The 17,488-nt window shown below is 52.3% G+C and overlaps 1 protein-coding gene across 3 annotated transcripts in view; it reads right to left on the reverse strand.

Moving 5' to 3' along the window:
* Positions 1-11,978: 11,978 nt before the first annotated feature.
* SRF (serum response factor) overlaps positions 11,979-17,488 on the reverse strand; it is a 28,822-nt gene continuing 23,312 nt past the window's right edge. For 2 of the 3 annotated variants that reach the window (XM_077281888.1, XM_077281890.1), the window contains exons 3-7: positions 13,832-14,060; positions 13,644-13,763; positions 12,983-13,165; positions 12,821-12,897; positions 11,980-12,738 (exon numbers count right to left, since the gene is read on the reverse strand). In XM_077281888.1, the coding sequence (XP_077138003.1) occupies positions 12,643-12,738; positions 12,821-12,897; positions 12,983-13,165; positions 13,644-13,763; positions 13,832-14,060 (705 nt within the window). In that variant the 3' untranslated portion in view covers positions 11,980-12,642. Of the gene's footprint in view, positions 12,739-12,820; positions 12,898-12,982; positions 13,166-13,643; positions 13,764-13,831; positions 14,061-17,488 lie in introns of all 3 variants that reach the window. The other variant, XM_077281889.1, reaches the window with a different exon arrangement.

Consider the following 17,488-nt stretch of genomic DNA (forward strand, 5'->3'; position numbering starts at 1 on the left):
GTTTGTGTCCAGATTTTGGCGGTCCTTTTGTGCTAAGATGGGCATTGATTTGTCTTTTTCTTCGGCCTTCCATCCTCAGACAAATGGCCAAACCGAACGAACTAATCAGACCTTGGAAGCTTATCTGAGATGTTTTGTTTCTGCTGATCAGGATGATTGGGTGACTTTTTTGCCATTGGCTGAGTTCGCCATCAATAATCGGGCTAGTTCTGCTACTTTGGTTTCGCCTTTTTTTTGTAATTCTGGTTTTCATCCCCGTTTTTCCTCGGGTCAGGTTGAGCCTTCTGACTGTCCTGGGGTGGATTCTGTGGTGGATACGTTGCAGCAGATTTGGAACCACGTAGTGGACAATTTGACGTTGTCACAGGAGAAGGCTCAGCGCTTTGCTAATCGCCGTCGCTGTGTGGGTCACCGACTTCGTGTGGGGGATTTGGTATGGTTGTCATCTCGTTACGTTCCTATGAAGGTTTCCTCTCCTAAGTTTAAACCTCGTTTCATCGGTCCTTATAAGATTTCAGAAATCCTCAATCCTGTGTCATTTCGTTTGGACCTCCCAGCATCTTTTGCCATTCATAATGTGCTCCATAGGTCATTGTTGCGGAGGTATGTGGTGCCTGTGGTTCCTTCTGTTGATCCTCCTGCTCCGGTGTTGGTCGAGGGAGAATTGGAGTATGTGGTGGAGAAGATCTTGGATTCTCGTATTTCGAGACGGAAGCTTCAGTACTTGGTTAAATGGAAGGGCTATGGTCAGGAGGATAATTCCTGGGTTGTTGCCTCTGATGTCCATGCTGCCGATTTGGTTCGTGCCTTTCATTTGGCTCATCCTGATCGGCCTGGGGGCTCTGGTGAGGGTTCGGTGACCCCTCCTCAAGGGGGGGGGGTACTGTTGTGAATTCCGTTCTCGGGCTCCCTCCTGTGGTCATGAGTGGTACTTTGTGAGTTCTGTTCTTGGGCTCCCTCTGGTGGCTTTGAGTGCTATGGCTGGTCTGTAGCTGGACTCCAGCTGCCTCGTTTCCTGCTAGGCTTGCTGCCTATTTAACTCCACTTGGACCTTTACTTGTTGCCTGCTGTCGTTGTATTCAGTACTGGTTCAGATCTCTCTGGGACTTCCCTTGTGACCTGTCTCCTCGTGGAGAAGCTAAGTTCATGCTAGTCTATTTTTGCTCATTGCTATTTGAAAATGTTTCTCAGTATATGATGAGTTCAGTCCAGCTTGCTTATATGCTATTCGATTGCTAGCTGGAAGCTCTGGGGTGCGGAGTTGCGCCCCTCACATTGTGAGTCGGTGTGGGGGTCTTTTTGTATTCTCTGCGTGGATAATTTTTGTAGTATTTTATACTGACCGCACAGATTCCTTGCTATCTTCTGACTATTTAGTTATTAGCGGGCCTCATTTGCTAAAACCTGTTTTCATTTCTATGTTTGTGTTTTCCTCTTAACTCACCGTTATTATTTGTGGGGGCTGCTCTCACTTTGGGGAAAATTTCTCTGAGGCAAGTGAGGCTTTGTTTCTCTCTAGGGGTAGCTAGTTTCTCAGGCTGTGCAGAGGCGTCTAGGCCGAGTTAGGAACGCTCCACGGCTGCCTATAGTGTGTTTTGATAGAATCAGGATTGCGGTCAGTAAAGTTCCCACATCCCCAGAGCTTGTCCTATGTTTTGGTTTACCTATCAGGTCAGTTCATGTGTTCCTACCACCAGGACCATAACAGAACCTGCAGCCTTCAGGACAGATGTTCCTAGCCACACAATACCTATACATAAGGTCACTGCACACACATATATATATATATATATATATACGTATTTCACCACATCGTGCGAGGGAGTGTCCCAATGCACAGTACATATAGGATGCGCCCCCACTCCCTGTACAGAGACCGACACACCACCAATTCCTATAGAGCCTATAGAGACCGACGCGCCCCCACTCTATACAGAGGCCGACACGCCCCCATTTTCTATAGACCCCTCTTCATAGAGATCGATACGCCCTACTCTCTAGAGACTGATGTACCCCCCTCTTCAGAGACTGATGTGCCCCCACTCTCTCTAGAGACCGATGTTCCCCCAACTCTTCATAGACTCTTCCTATAGAGATTGCTGCGCCCAAACTCTTCAGAGACTGATGTGCCCCCACTTCCTAGAGATTGAGGCGCCCCCACTTCAGCAGAGTAATCATCCTGCTGAGCCCTATAATCTCATCCTGCGTGATACCCTCTCATCTGTGAAGGGTCATATACGAGGGCCGGTATGTGCCCAGCAGGATGCGCATAGAGCCAGACTGAACCCTCTGGAGAGCGCAGTGATGACAGCTGCGGTTATATTGCAGAATTAAAGAGAGTGTGGACTAGGTTAAACTTTTTGACCAAGTCAGATTTTAGGAAACCAGACATGGACTCTTATTTTTGGAGCCCTATAGGATTGGTAGTGGGGCGGATCTCACCCTCCACTCCGGGTTTTGTGAGTCTCATGTCCACGATTCTCACGTGAACTGTTTAGGTTTGGGTAGGTCAGGATTTTATTTGAAAGCATCGGAGCAGGATCTCTGAGCAGGACATGTCTGAACACCGGCCAGAGAAGGCCACACCGTTGATGCACCCACGAGTGATATGGTGGGGCAGTCGTCCACAGGTTTGATACGGGCTGTTATGGACGGACCCGGCTGTGGAGGATGTTTGCCTTTATATTGTGAATTTTGAAAATAAAGATGTTTAAGTTGTTCTTGGGTCAGTACGTCATGGACACGGAATCCCTGCCTTACACATCGCAGAGAGAGATACAGTCCACATCTCTAATCCTATCATGTGACTCTGTGCTGCCGTCCGTCCTCGGTGCCAGCATCTCCGCATCTCTCTGCACTCACTAATGTTGGTTCTGCTCTGCGATCCGACACATAATCCAAATGCCCAGAAGGGGAGGAGCCATAAAACTCCAAGGATCCCACCCAGATTTACTGCAGTTGTAAGGCGAGCTGGCAGGTATTTCTGGCAAATGTCAGCAGCTGCTCCCCCTGTTGTTTACAAGTGGAAAATGGCAAAAGTTTTTAACCGACTTTACACATTTTAACCCCTTCCCGACCTGTGACACAGCGTATGCATCATGAAAGTCGGTGCCAATCCGACCTGTGACGCATATGCTGTCACAGAATGATTGCGACCCTGCAGATCGGGTGAATGGGTTAACTCCAATTTCACCCGACCTGCAGGGACAGGGGGAGTGGTACTACAGCCCAGGGGGGGTGGCTTCGCCCCCCCCGTGGCTATGATCGCTCTGATTGGCTGTTGAAAGTGAAACAGCCAATCAGAGCAATCTGTAATATTTCACCTATGAAAATTGGTGAAATATTACAATCCAGCCATGGCCGATGCTGCAATAGCATCGGCCATGGCTGGAGACCCCGATCTGGTCCCCCCACCGACTGACGGCAGCGATCTGCAGCCGTCATCATTGTTCCCTACCCCTCCATCCTGTCCTAAGCGCCTTCCTCTCCCCTCCGACCCTCCCCCGTCCTCCCCTCCGCCCCCCCCACTGTCCGATCGCACCCCCCATACTTACCTAGTCCCGGTGTCCTCGGTCTTCTCGCATGGGCGCCGCCATCTTGGAAAATGGCGGGCGCATGCGCAGTGCGCCTGCCGAATCTGCCAGCCGGCAGATTCATTCCCTGTACATTTGGATCGCTGTGATAGGTTCTATCACAGCGATCAAAATAAAAAAAATAGTAAATAAACCCCCCCCTTTTTCACCCCCATAGGTAGGGATAATAATAAAATACAGAAAATATATTTATTTTTGTTTTTCCGTTAGGGTTAGGGTTAGGGTTGCATTTAGGGTTAGGGTTGCACTTAGGGTTAGGGTTGCACTTAGGGTTAGGGTTGCCCTTAGGGTTGCATTTAGGGTTAGGGTTGCACTTAGGGATAGGGTTGCACTTAGGGATAGGGTTGCACTTAGGGATAGGGCTAGAATTAGGGTTAGGGTTAGAATTAGGGTTAGGGTTAGCATTAGGGCTAGGGTTGGAATTAGGGTTAGAATTAGGCTATGTGCACACGTTGTGGATTTGGCTGCGGATCCGCAGTGAATAGGTCGCTGCGGATTTATAGCAGTTTTCCATCACGTTTACAGTACCACGTAAACCTATGGAAAACCAAATCCGCTGTGCCCATGGTGCAGAAAATACAGCACGGAAACGCTGCGTTGTATTTTCCGCAGCATGTCAATTCTTTGTGCGGATTCCGCAGCGTTTTACACCTGCTCCATAATAGGAATCCGCAGGTGAAATCCACACAAAAAACACTGGAAATCCGCTGTAAATCCACAGGTAAAGCGCAGTGCGTTTTACCTGCAGAATTTTCAAAAACGGTGCGGAAAAATCCGCACAGAAATCCGCAACGTGGGCACATAACCCTAATTCCAACCCTAACCCTAAGGCTATGTGCCCACGTTGCGGATTTCTGTGCAGATTTTTGCACACCGAATAGGTTGCTGCGGATCCGCAGCCTAATCCGCAACGTGTGCACATAGCCTAATTCTAACCCTAATTCCAACCCTAGCCCTAATTCTAACCCTAACCCTAATTCTAACCCTAATTGCAACCCTAACCCTAATTCTAACCCTAACCCTAATTCCAACCCTAACCCTAAGGCTAAGACTAGGGTTAGGGGTGTGTTGCGGTTAGGGTTGGGATTAGGGTTAGGGGTGTGTTGGGGTTAGTGTTGGAGTTAGAATTGAGGGGTTTCCACTGTTTAGGCACATCAGGGGGTCTCCAAACGCGACATGGCGCCACCATTGATTCCAGCCAATCTTGCGTTGAAAATGTCAAATGGTGCTCTCTCCCTTCCGAGCCCCGACGTGTGCCCAAACAGTGGTTTACCCCCACATATGGGGTACGAGAGTACTCAGGAGAAACTGGACAACAACTTTTGGGGTTAAATTTCTCCTGTTACCCTTGGGAAAATAACAAATTCTGGGCTAAAAAATTATTTTTGAGGAAAGAAAACGTATTTTTTTGTTTTCACGGCTCTGCGTTATAAACTTCTGTGAAGCACTTGGGGGTTCAAAGTGCTCACCACACATCTAGATAAGTTCCTTGGGGGGTCTAGTTTCCAAAATGGGGTCACTTGTGGGGGGTTTCTACTGTTTAGGCATATTAGGGGCTCTGCAAACGCAATGTGACGCCCGCAGAGCATTCCATCAAAGTCTGCATTTCAAAACGTCACTACTTTACTTCCGAGCCCCGGCATGTGCCCAAACAGTGGTTTACCCCCACATATGGGGTATCAGCGTACTCAGGAGAAACTGGATAACAACTTTTGGGGTCAAATTTCTCCTGTTACCATTGGGAAAATAAAAAATTCTGGGCTAAAAAATTATTGTTGAGGAAAGAAAACGTATTATTTTCATGGCTCTGCGTTATAAACTTCTGTGAAGCACTTGGGGGTTCAAAGTGCTCACCACACATCTAGATTAGTTCCTTGGGAGGTCTAGTTTCCAAAATGGGGTCACTTGTGGGGGAGCTCCAATGTTTAGGCACACAGGGGCTCTCCAAACGCGACATAGTGTCCGCTAATGATTGGAGCTAATTTTCTATTCAAAAAGCCAAATGGCGTGCCTTCCCTTCCGAGCCCTGCTGTGCACCCAAACAGTGGTTTACCCCCACATATGGGGTATCAGCGTACTCAGGACAAACTGGACAACATTTGGGGTCCAATTTCTCCTGTTACCCTTGGGAAAATAAAAAATTCCGGGCTAAAAAATTATTTTTGAGGAAAGAAAAATTATTATCCACTAATGATTGGAGCTAATTTACCATTCACAAAGTAAAATGGCACGCCTTCCCTTCCGAGCCTTACCATGTGCCCAAACAGTGGTTTACCCCCACATATGAGGTATCGGTGTACTCAGGAGAAATTTCTCAACAAATTTTAGGATCCATTTTATCCTGTTGCCCATGTGAAAATGAAAAAATTGAGGCCAAAAGAATTTTTTTGTGAAAAAAAGTACTTTTTCATTTTTACGGATCAATTTGTGAAGCATCTGGATAAGTTCCTTGGGGCGTCTAGTTTCCAAAATGGGGTCACTTGTGGGGGAGCTCCAATGTTTAGGCACACGGAGGCTCTCCAAACTCTACATGGTGTCCGCTAAAAATTGGAGCCAAATTTTCATTCAAAAAGTCAAATGGCGCTCCTTCCCTTCTGAGCCCTGCCGTGCGCCCAAACAGTGGTTTACCCCCACATATGAGGTATCAGCGTACTCAGGACAAATTGGAAAACAACTTTCGTGGTCCAGTTTCTCCTTTTACCCTTGGGAAAATAAAAAAATTGTTGCTAAATATAATTTTTGTGACTAAAAAGTTAAATGTTCATTTTTTCCTTCCATGTTGCTTCTGCTGCTGTGAAACACCTGAAGGGTTAACAAACTTCTTGAATGTGGTTTTGAGCACCTTGAGGGGTGCAGTTTTTAGAATGGTGTCACTTTTTGGTATTTACAGCTATATAGAACCCTCAAACTGACTTCAAATGTGAGGTGGTCCCTAAAAAAAATGGTTTTGTAAATTTTGTTGTAAAAATGAGAAATCACTGGTCAAATTTTAACCCTTATAACTTCCTAGCAAAAAAAAAAATTTTGTTTCCAAAATTGTGCTGATGTAAAGTAGACATGTGGGAAATGTTATTTATTAACTATTTTGTGTCACATAACTCTGATTTAACAGAATAAAAATTAAAAATGTGAAAATTGCAAAATTTTCGCCAAATTTCCGTTTTTTTTCACAAATAAACGCAGAATTTATCAACCTAAATTTACCTCTAACATGAAGCCCAATATGTCACGAAAAAACAATCTCAGAATCGCTAGGATCCGTTGAAGCGTTGCTGAGTTATTACCTCATAAAGGGACACTGGTCAGAATTGCAAAAAATGGCCAGGTCATTAAGGTCAAAATAGGCTGGGTCATGAAGGGGTTAAACTAGTAAAAAAAAAAAAAAACATTGATTATTTACATTTTATCAATTGTTGAAAAAAGTTTGATGGCCTTTTCCCTTAATTGGTCTTTTTCCTCATCTCTCACTATCCTTTCTTTACTCCTTGTGAATCGCTGCTCTGTGCAAGTATGAATCTGGATACCTCAATATAACACAACCTGTAAATGAGTACACCCCTGGTGTCTGGGCGGTCTTGGCCCAGGCATCGGCGGCACAGAGCTGACGAGAGACAAGAAATGTGCACAAAATGATACATTTATTTATGGAAAGGTTTTTTTTGTTTTTGTTTATTTTCTATAAAAGGATTTTTCTCATTCCTCCTATGTACAATCTTGTGTTTTACTCCACAAACTTCTCCCAGAAAAATAAACCGCACACAAGCACAACAAAAAGAGAAACTCAGAGTAATAACCGAGAAGCCGGAGAAGTGAAGACACAATGTTGCGCCCCCCACAAGGGACCTGCAGCAGCAAAAATACCACTACCCTCCCTCCCCTGAAGATGCCGGGTGTACTGCCGACAACCATGGGTACCTACAATCCTAATAACCTCCTGCCCCAGAGCCGAGCCCCACAGGAAGTGCAGGGACCCCACAACCAGAGCCGAGCCCCACAGCCAGAGCCGAACCCCGCAGTCAGAGCCAAACCCCGCAGCCAGAGCCGAACCCCGCAGTCAGAGCCAAACCCCGCAGCCAGAGCCAAACCCAGCAGCCAGAGCCAAACCCAGCAGCCAGAGCCAAACCCAGCAGCCAGAGCCAAACCCCGCAGCCAGAGCCAGGCCCCGCCGCCAGAGCCGACCCCTACAGCTGGTCTACTTAGCAAGGGCTGGGTCCCATCCCAATGTCAGACACATTCCTAATGATTGATCAGGGACCTGTAGGACGCCACCTCCGCTCTCCCCTTTACTTGAAACGCACCTGGGCTCAGGCGGACCCTTGTAATGTAGAGACCCGGGCGGGCAGCAACTACAGGGAGATAAAGGGAGAAATTGGCGGAGCTCCCATTCAGCTTCACCAGGAGACCTGCCATGATCGCAAGGGGCAATCGCCATGTGAGAAAGACAGAAGCCAAAAAGGAAACCATCTTTGCTATTCTGTAACCGCATGCGCTGATTATGGCCTCCCTAGACCGTGGGCCCCTCTCTAGGCTATGATCCCAGGGGTCCGGTCCAGGCTGATTCTGATAATGACCTGAGTTTTAACATTTTCATAACCAAAAATCGTCCAAAACAGGAGTAAAGACACTAAACTCTGCATGTCACCCACCAATGACCACAGCGCTGCAGTAGCCACCATTGAGGCTGCATGCAAAACTTAAGTGCACTTATCAGGTGCCCGAGCATCACGTCCACTGCCACGTTCCCTGCTTTCACCCAATGGACCGGGATTAAATAGACCTTGGTACTTAGGCCAGTGCTTACACTCTGCTTACTCCATGTCCTGCTCTCAGCATGGCCGAGGACCCGACGCTGCTGAACACCTTCGTGTGACTGAGGACCCGACGCTGCCGAAGGCCTCCGTGTGGCTGAGGACCCGACGCTGCCGAAGGCCTCCGTGTGGCTGAGGACCCGACGATGCAGAGCCTCCGTGTGGCCGAGGACCCGACGCTGCCGAGAGCCTCCGTGTGGCCGAGGACCCGACGCTGCCGAGAGCCTCCGTGTGGCCGAGGACCCGACGCTGCCGAGAGCCTCCGTGTGGCCGAGGACCCGACGCTGCCGAGAGCCTCCGTGTGGCCGAGGACCCGACGCTGCCGAGAGTCTCCATGTGGCCGAGAGCCTCCATCCCATCCCTTCTATGCTGGTGTTCCAAGTCTCCGATATTCTCATCAAACTTGGCAAAAGTGGGGACCTGTTGGAGCCCACAGTGTAAAGTGTGGCCCACCCACACCAGAGCCAGGTTTACCAGTGCTCGCTCTACCTTAAGATCAACTGCTATCACCTCAAATGAGGTGGAAAACAAAGAAAGTGATCGCTGGACCCTAAACAGAAATGCAGAATAATCAGGAGCGCATAGAACAATGAGACGCTTCAGCCGCCACTGAGGATCTGTAGACCACACGCTACAGGTGCAGAAGTCTAGAGCTACAACAGCCCCTGCCCACCCACCTCCGCCCGCTCGCTGCTACACCGTGCCCGCTCTCACTGCAGCCTGGCGATGTCACCATAGTTATGGGTAACAGCAGCGCCGTGAACGACACAATGAGGAAAAACGGGCAGTGGCACATGGATGCATGAATGCGGCCATTGAAGACCCCCGCCCTGGACTCTCAGATTCAATCTCCAAGTCAGATCACGACTGAAGTTTGCGGAGGAGGCAGAAAACCTTCACACTTCCCCCTCAGCACTAGACGTACGCAGGGCCCACGTCAGACGCACCGACACTGCCACGTGCAGCAGGACTGGGCGGCCACAATCATACAATACAGATCTACAGCACATCAACACCGGCTGGAGAAGCAGGGGCCCCGCACTACACAGCCCACACCTCACAACCCACTACAGGGCAGGGGCCCCGCACCACACAGCCCACACCTCACAATCCACTACACAGCCCACACCTCACTACCCACTACAGGGCAGGGGCCCCGCACCACACAACCCACACCTCACTACAGGGCAGGGGCCCTGCACCACACAGCCCACACCTCACTACAGGGCAGGGGCCTCGCACCACACAGCCCACACCTCACTACAGGGCAGGGGCCCCGCACTACACAGCCCACACCTCACAACCCACTACAGGGCAGGGGCCCCGCACCACACAGCCCACACCTCACAATCCACTACACAGCCCACACCTCACTACCCACTACAGGGCAGGGGCCCCGCACCACACAACCCACACCTCACTACAGGGCAGGGGCCCCGCACCACACAGCCCACACCTCACTACAGGGCAGGGGCCCCGCACCACACAACCCACACCTCACTACAGGGCAGGGGCCTCGCACCACACAGCCCACACCTCACTACAGGGCAGGGGCCCCGCACCACACAGCCCACACCTCACTACTGGGCAGGGGCCCCGCACCACACAACCCACACCTCACTACAGGGCAGGGGCCCCGCACCACACAACCCACACCTCACTACAGGGCAGGGGCCCCGCACCACACCTCACTACAGGGCAGGGGCCCCGCACCACACAGCCCACACCTCACTACAGGGCAGGGGCCCCGCACCACACAGCCCACACCTCACTACAGGGCAGGGGCCCCGCACCACACAGCCCACACCTCACTACAGGGCAGGGGCCCCGCACCACACCTCACTACAGGGCAGGGGCCCCGCACCACAGCCCACACCTCACTACTGGGCAGGGGCCCTGCACCACACAGCCCACACCTCACTACAGGGCAGGGGCCCCGCACCACACAGCCCACACCTCACTACAGGGCAGGGGCCCCGCACCACAAAACCCACACCTCACTACAGGGCAGGGGCCCCGCACCACACAGCCCACACCTCACTACAGGGCAGGGGCCCTGCACCACACAACCCACACCTCACTACTCACGAGGGAAATCTGCTGCAGATGAAATAAAACCAGCAGAACCATGAACACGGCGGCTCCGAGCCGACACCTCAAGGAGGTCACAGTTGGACGACCGCACCATCTGCACGCGTAGAAGCCCCGGCCTCCTGGCAGCTCCAGCTCCCGAGATGGAGGGGCGACCAGGGCCCACATGGACAGGCTGCTGGAAAGAGCTGACTGAGGACCCCACCTGGCAGTGCCCAGAATTACAGTACACGTGATCAGAAAGGCTAAGAAATACTGATGGGTGCTAGAACGCAACTCCTGCCGTGCCACAACCTCAGAGAAGGGTTAACCCGCTCCAGCACCGCTCGGCTGGCACCGGGGGGGCTGCTGCTCTGGGAAGGGTTAAAATTTCACCGATCACACATTTTATATATATTTTTTCTTTTGATATAAAAGCAGATACAAACTATCCCACGAGCGCCAGCCAGAGACATCCACCAGCCAGCACCCAAGTCCCCTGCCCTCCGCACACAGGCCGGACGCCGAACCGCCCCTGACCGCAGGCCCCCACGTGTCCCCTGCCCTCCGCACACAGGCCGGACCCCGAACCGCCCCCGAGCGCAGGCCCCCCACGTGTCCCCTGCCCTCCGCACACAGGCCGGACCCCGAACCGCCCCCAAGCGCAGGCCCCCCACGTGTCCCCTGCCCTCCGCACACAGGCCGGACCCCGAACCGCCCCCGAGCGCAGGCCCCCACGTGTCCCCTGCCCTCCGCACACAGGCCGGACGCCGAACCGCCCCTGACCGCAGGCCCCCACGTGTCCCCTGCCCTCCGCACACAGGCCGGACGCCGAACCGCCCCTGACCGCAGGCCCCCACGTGTCCCCTGCCCTCCGCACACAGGCCGGACCCCGAACCGCCCCCGAGCGCAGGCCCCCCACGTGTCCCCTGCCCTCCGCACACAGGCCGGACCCCGAACCGCCCCCAAGCGCAGGCCCCCCACGTGTCCCCTGCCCTCCGCACACAGGCCGGACCCCGAACCGCCCCCGAGCGCAGGCCCCCACGTGTCCCCTGCCCTCCGCACACAGGCCGGACGCCGAACCGCCCCTGACCGCAGGCCCCCACGTGTCCCCTGCCCTCCGCACACAGGCCGGACCCCGAACCGCCCCCGAGCGCAGGCCCCCCACGTGTCCCCTGCCCTCCGCACACAGGCCGGACCCCGAACCGCAGGCCCCCACGTGTCCCCTGCCCTCCGCACACAGGCCGGACCCCGAACCGCCCCCGAGCGCAGGCCCCCCACGTGTCCCCTGCCCTCCGCACACAGGCCGGACCCCGAACCGCAGGCCCCGTGTCCCCTGCCCTCCGCACACAGGCCGGACCCCGAACCGCCCCCGAGCGCAGGCCCCCCACCTGTCCCCTGCCCTCCGCACACAGGCCGGACCCCGAACCGCAGGCCCCCACCTGTCCCCTACCCTCCACACACAGGCCGGACCCCGAACCGCCCCCGACCGCAGGCCCCCCACATGTCCCCTGCCCTCCGCACACAGGCCGGACCCCGAACCGCCCCCGACCGCAGGCCCCCACGTGTCCCCTGCCCTCCGCACACAGACACATGGACACCCCTGCCCACACATCCTTTACCCTCCGCAGAGGCCGGACCCCACACTGCCTTCTTTAGCCTCTGAGCGCAGGCCAGACACCATAAAATACTGAGGATTTAGGAAAATAAAACAATGTCTTCATTCCCTTGATAAAATTCTTTGTCTTTGGCCGGTGGGAGACGGACCCCCGCCCCTGTATAACAGCATCAGAGTGAGCCTGTCCTCCCATCACATGAAGTGCAAATCTCTCTCAACCAAGGGGTCACAACATGGGCCCCAGATCTGAGGAGGAACACACTGCACCCTGGTCCAGAACACAAAAGTCGTCCGTGGGGGAAAAAAACGATATCAAACAACAAGTGAAAGGCATCAATAATAAATAAGTGGTGCAGTCTCCTGTGCAGCAGTCTGTCGGGCGGCAGACCCCTGTGCAGCAGTCTGTCGGGCAGCAGTCTCCTGTGCAGCAGTCTGTCGGGCAGCAGTCTCCTGTGCAGCAGTCTGTCGGGCAGCAGTCTCCTGTGCAGCAGTCTCCTGTGCAGCAGTCTGTCGGGCAGCAGTCTCCTGTGCAGCAGTCTGTCGGCAGCGGCCATCACTCGTTCTTGCTGTTGTGCGACGTCTCCAGATTCACCACTTGGAGCTCGGTCAGGTTACTGCTGCTGCCGGACTGCTGCCCAATCAACGCCATCTGGTGGACAAAACAGAAACTACAGGTCAGACGCAGCACTCAGCAAGCGGCTCTAGGAGGCAGCACAAGGCAGCAGACCAACCTGATGAAGCGACACGGCAGAGACGGGAATCTGGACAGTGCCGGACGGCGCGGTGAGGAAAACCTGCTGTACGCCACCTATGGAGAAAGGAGTCAGGGGCACACATGCACAGCAAGACCCAGCAGAGCGGGCAACACCCATCACATGGTCAGTCCACCTTACCCTGGTCCTGCGAGTGGGACACCTGCATCGGGGGGCCCGAGGAGAAGGCATTGAGCACTGCCAGGCTCCCATCTGCCAATCCCTGAGTGGGAGCATACATGACGGCGTGCGGGCTGGGGTACATCATGTGGCCGCCGACGGTGGTGGGCACAGAGGAGGTCATGATAGCAGCAGGGAGGGTCACTGATGGAGGAGAAGTGGCGTGAGATCAGAGGCCATGGTGTCGCCCACAGACCACCACCCGCCCACCATCCACAGACCACTCATCCAGACCACCACCCGCCCACCATCCACAGACCACTGCCTGCCTACCATCCATAGACTACCACTCATCCAGACCACCACCCTCCCACCATCCACAGACCACTCATCCAGACCACCACCCGCCCACCATGCACAGACCACTGCCTGCCTACCATCCATAGACTACCACTCGTCCACAGACCACTACCCATCCATCATACAGACCACCACCCGCCCACCGACAACCCGCCCACCACTCGTCCACAGACCACCACCCGCCCACCATACAGACCACTGCCTGCCTACCATCCACAGACCACCACCCATCATACACAGATCACCACCCGCCTACAGACCACCACAGAACACACATCCACTGCCCCCCCCCCCACCATATAGACCACGACCCGCTGTTCACCTGTCCCACTGGATGACGTCTGCACCAGGTCAGAGCCGCTGTCGCTGGACGGGGACGCCTGGGTGGCGGGGTGCACCTGGATGGCCTGCACCGGCACCTGCTGAGCGACGGCGCCCCCTGCTGGAGAGGAGAGTTCATCACCTGATGACCCCGATTACAGGGTTAGGGGGTGAAGGCAGAAGACTTACCAGACATCAGTGTGAAGCCGGTGGGGAGCTGCATGAGACCCCCGGAGCTCATGGCCCCACCCTCCGTCTTCAGGATTGTCCCGTTGGCGCTGGTGACAGGTGCCAGGTAGTTGGTGATGGGGAAGGAGTGGCCGCTGGTGACCTGCATGGAGGTGGAGGTGGTGGGGGCCGTCTGGATGCTGGAAGTGCCGGGAAGGTTGGACACGGTGAACGCCGGCTTCAGAGAGTCCTGGGGGAGAGAAGCAGGATTGTAAGCACTATCCTGTGCAGAGGAGGCAAGCTGTGCCATCTATTACAGTGCAGAGGAGGCAAGCTGTGCCATCTATTACTGTGCAGAGAAGGCGAGCTGTGCCATCTATTACAGTGCAGGGGAGGCGAGCTGTGCCATCTATTACTGTGCAGGGGAGGCGAGCTGTGCCATCTATTACTGTGCAGAAGAGGTGAGCTGTGCCATCTATTACTGTGCAGGGGAGGTGAGCTGTGCCATCTATTACTGTGTAGAGGAGGTGAGCTGTGCCATGTATTATTGTGCAGGAGACGAACTGTGCAATATATAACTGTGCAGAGAGAAGGCGCTCTGTGACCTCTAATACTGTGCAGAGGAGGTGAACCGTGTCATTTATAACTACAGAGAGGAGGTGAGCTGTGCCATCCATTACTGAGCAGAGGTCACTGTGCAGGGGGTGAGCTGTCATATGTTGCCCAGAAGGCACTGTGCAGGGAGGGGATGAGCTTTGACATCCATTGTGCAGAGGTCACTGCGCAGGAGGGTGAGCTGTGACATCTATTATAGTGCAGAGGTCACTGTGCGGAGGGAGGGGGAGCTGTGACATCTATTACTGTGCAGAGGTGAGCTGTGCCATCTATAACTGCAGGGGAGGTGAGCTGTGCCATCTATTACTGTGCAGGGGAGGTGAGCTGTGCCATCTATTATTGTGCAGAAGAGGTGAGCTGTGTCATCTATTACTGTGTAGAGGAGGTGAGCTGTGCCATCTATTACTGTGCAGAAGAGGTGAGCTGTGCCATCTATTACTGTGCAGGGGAGGTGAGCTGTGCCATATATTACTGTGCAGCGGAGGTGAGCTGTGCCATCTATTACTGTGCAGAAGAGGTGAGCTGTGCCATCTATTACTGTGCAGAAGAGGTGAGCTGTGCCATCTATTATTGTGCAGGAGATGAACTGTGCCATCTATAACTGTGCAGAGAGAAGGCGCTCTGTGACATCTAATACTGTGCAGAGGAGGTGAACCGTGTCATTTATAACTACAGAGAGGTGAGCTGTGCCATCTATTACTGTGCAGAGGTCACTGTGCAGGGGGTGAGCTGTCATCTGTTGCCCAGAAGTCACTGTGCAGGGAGGGGATGAGCTGTGACATCTATTGTGCAGAGGTCACGGAGCAGGGGGGGTGAACCTTGACATTATAGTGCAGAGGTCACTGGGCGGGGGGGAGCTGTGACATGTATTATGGTGCACACACCATGTGTGTACATTTATACAATTACGGATTTATATATGTGCCTTCACCCTATTGTTTAATTCCACCATATGATCTTTTTGAAGAGGACGGTCCTTTCCTACTGTGCCCCCGATTCGATCTTTTGGGATCGTGTGTGGTCATTAACAATTGAAGTTACGTGACAGGCCCATCTTCTGGAGGGTAGATTACTTTTCCATGGTCTATCTGGATCTCTCGATCTCACTACTCGCACATCCTCGCTCTCCTTATGCCTCATTGTGAAGTATTTGTGGAATGAGATCCGCTCCGACTGCTTGTACGACGTAACAAATCAAACAACGTCCAAATAAACTAAATGGCACAAGCACTAAACAAGTAGCCAAACTATTGTAAAAAGTTCACCCAAACGCTCCCCCTGCCCCTGTGACTTTTGCACTATAATATATGACCTTCTGGGGGGCATGAAGAAGCTCAGGGTGAAACGCGCGTCGCGTAAGGGGGAACTTCCGGGCTACCAACCATCACTACCTCTGTGGTCCTCGAGTCAACGTATTGTAACCTTTCATTGTTTAAGCTGCACCATATTTACGCTGTTGGCGGGGGTCAGTTTGGCCTATCTATAGAAGGGATGCTAGAGGCACTCTCTCACTTTATTTACCTTTTTACGTTGTTCTCTGGGCAACACTTATATAGTTACATAGTTATTAAGGTTGAAGGAAGACTGTAAGTCCATCTAGTCCAACCCATAGCCTAACCTAACATGCCCTAACATGTTGATCCAGGGGAAGGCAAAAAAACCCCATGTGGCAAAGAGTAACTCCACCATGGGGAAAAAAATTCCTTCCCGACCCCACATACGGCAATCAGACTAGTTCCCTGGATCAACGCCTTATCAAGGAATCTAGTGTATATACCCTGTAACATTATACTTTTCCAGAAAGGTATCCAGTCCCCTCTTAAATTTAATTAATGAATCACTCATTACAACATCATACGGCAGAGAGTTCCATAGTCTCACTGCTCTTACAGTAAAGAACCCGCGTCTGTTATTATGCTTAAACCTTCTTTCCTCCAGACGTAGAGGATGCCCCCTTGTCCCTGTCTCAGGTCTATGATTAAAAAGATCATCAGAAAGGTCTTTGTACTGTCCCCTCATATATTTATACATTAACATAAGATCACCCCTTAGCCTTCGTTTTTCCAAGTGTAATAACCTATCTTGGTATGGCAGACCCCCCAGTCCTCTAATAACCTTGGTCGCTCTTCTCTGCACCCGCTCCAGTTCAGCTATGTCTTTCTTATACACCGGAGACCAGAACTGTGCACAGTATTCTAAGTGTGGTCGCACTAGTGACTTGTATAGAGGTAGAATTATGTTCTCCTCATGATCATCTATGCCTCCTTTACTGCATCCCATTATTTTATTTGCCTTTGTAGCAGCTGCCTGACACTGGCCACTGAATATGAGTTTGTCATCCACCCATACACCCAGGTCTTTTTCATTGACGGTTTTGCCCAGAGTTTTAGAATTAAGCACATAGTTATACATCTTATTACTTCTACCCAAGTGCATGACCTTACATTTATCCCCATTAAAGCTCATTTGCCATTTATCAGCCCAAGCTTCTAGTTTACATAAATCATCCTGTAATATAAAATTGTCCTCCCCTGTATTGATTACCCTACAGAGTTTAGTGTCATCTGCAAATATTGAAATTCTACTCTGAATGCCCCCTACAAGGTCATTAATAAATATGTTAAAAAGAGGGCCCAATACTGACCCCTGTGGTACCCCACTGCTAACCGCGACCCAGTCCGAGTGTGCTCCATTAATAACCACCCTTTGTTTCCTATCCCTGAGCCAACTCTCAACCCACTTACACATATTTTCCCCTATCCCCATTATTCTCATTTTATGTATCAACCTTTTGTGTGGCACCGTATCAAAAGCTTTGGAAAAGTCCATATACACTACTGGGTTCCCTTGGTCCAGTCCGGAACTTACCTCTTCATAGAAGCTGATCAGATTAGTCTGACATGACCGGTCCCTAGTAAACCCGTGCTGATACTGGGTCATAAGGTTATTCCTCTTCAGATACTCCAGTATAGTATCCCTTAGAATGCCCTCCAGGATTTTACCCACAGTAGAGGTTAAACTTACTGGCCTATAATTACCGAGTTCAGTTTTTGTCCCCTTTTT

The sequence above is a fragment of the Ranitomeya variabilis genome, chromosome 2, assembly GCF_051348905.1.
Source record: "Ranitomeya variabilis isolate aRanVar5 chromosome 2, aRanVar5.hap1, whole genome shotgun sequence".
Lineage (NCBI taxonomy): Eukaryota > Metazoa > Chordata > Amphibia > Anura > Dendrobatidae > Ranitomeya > Ranitomeya variabilis.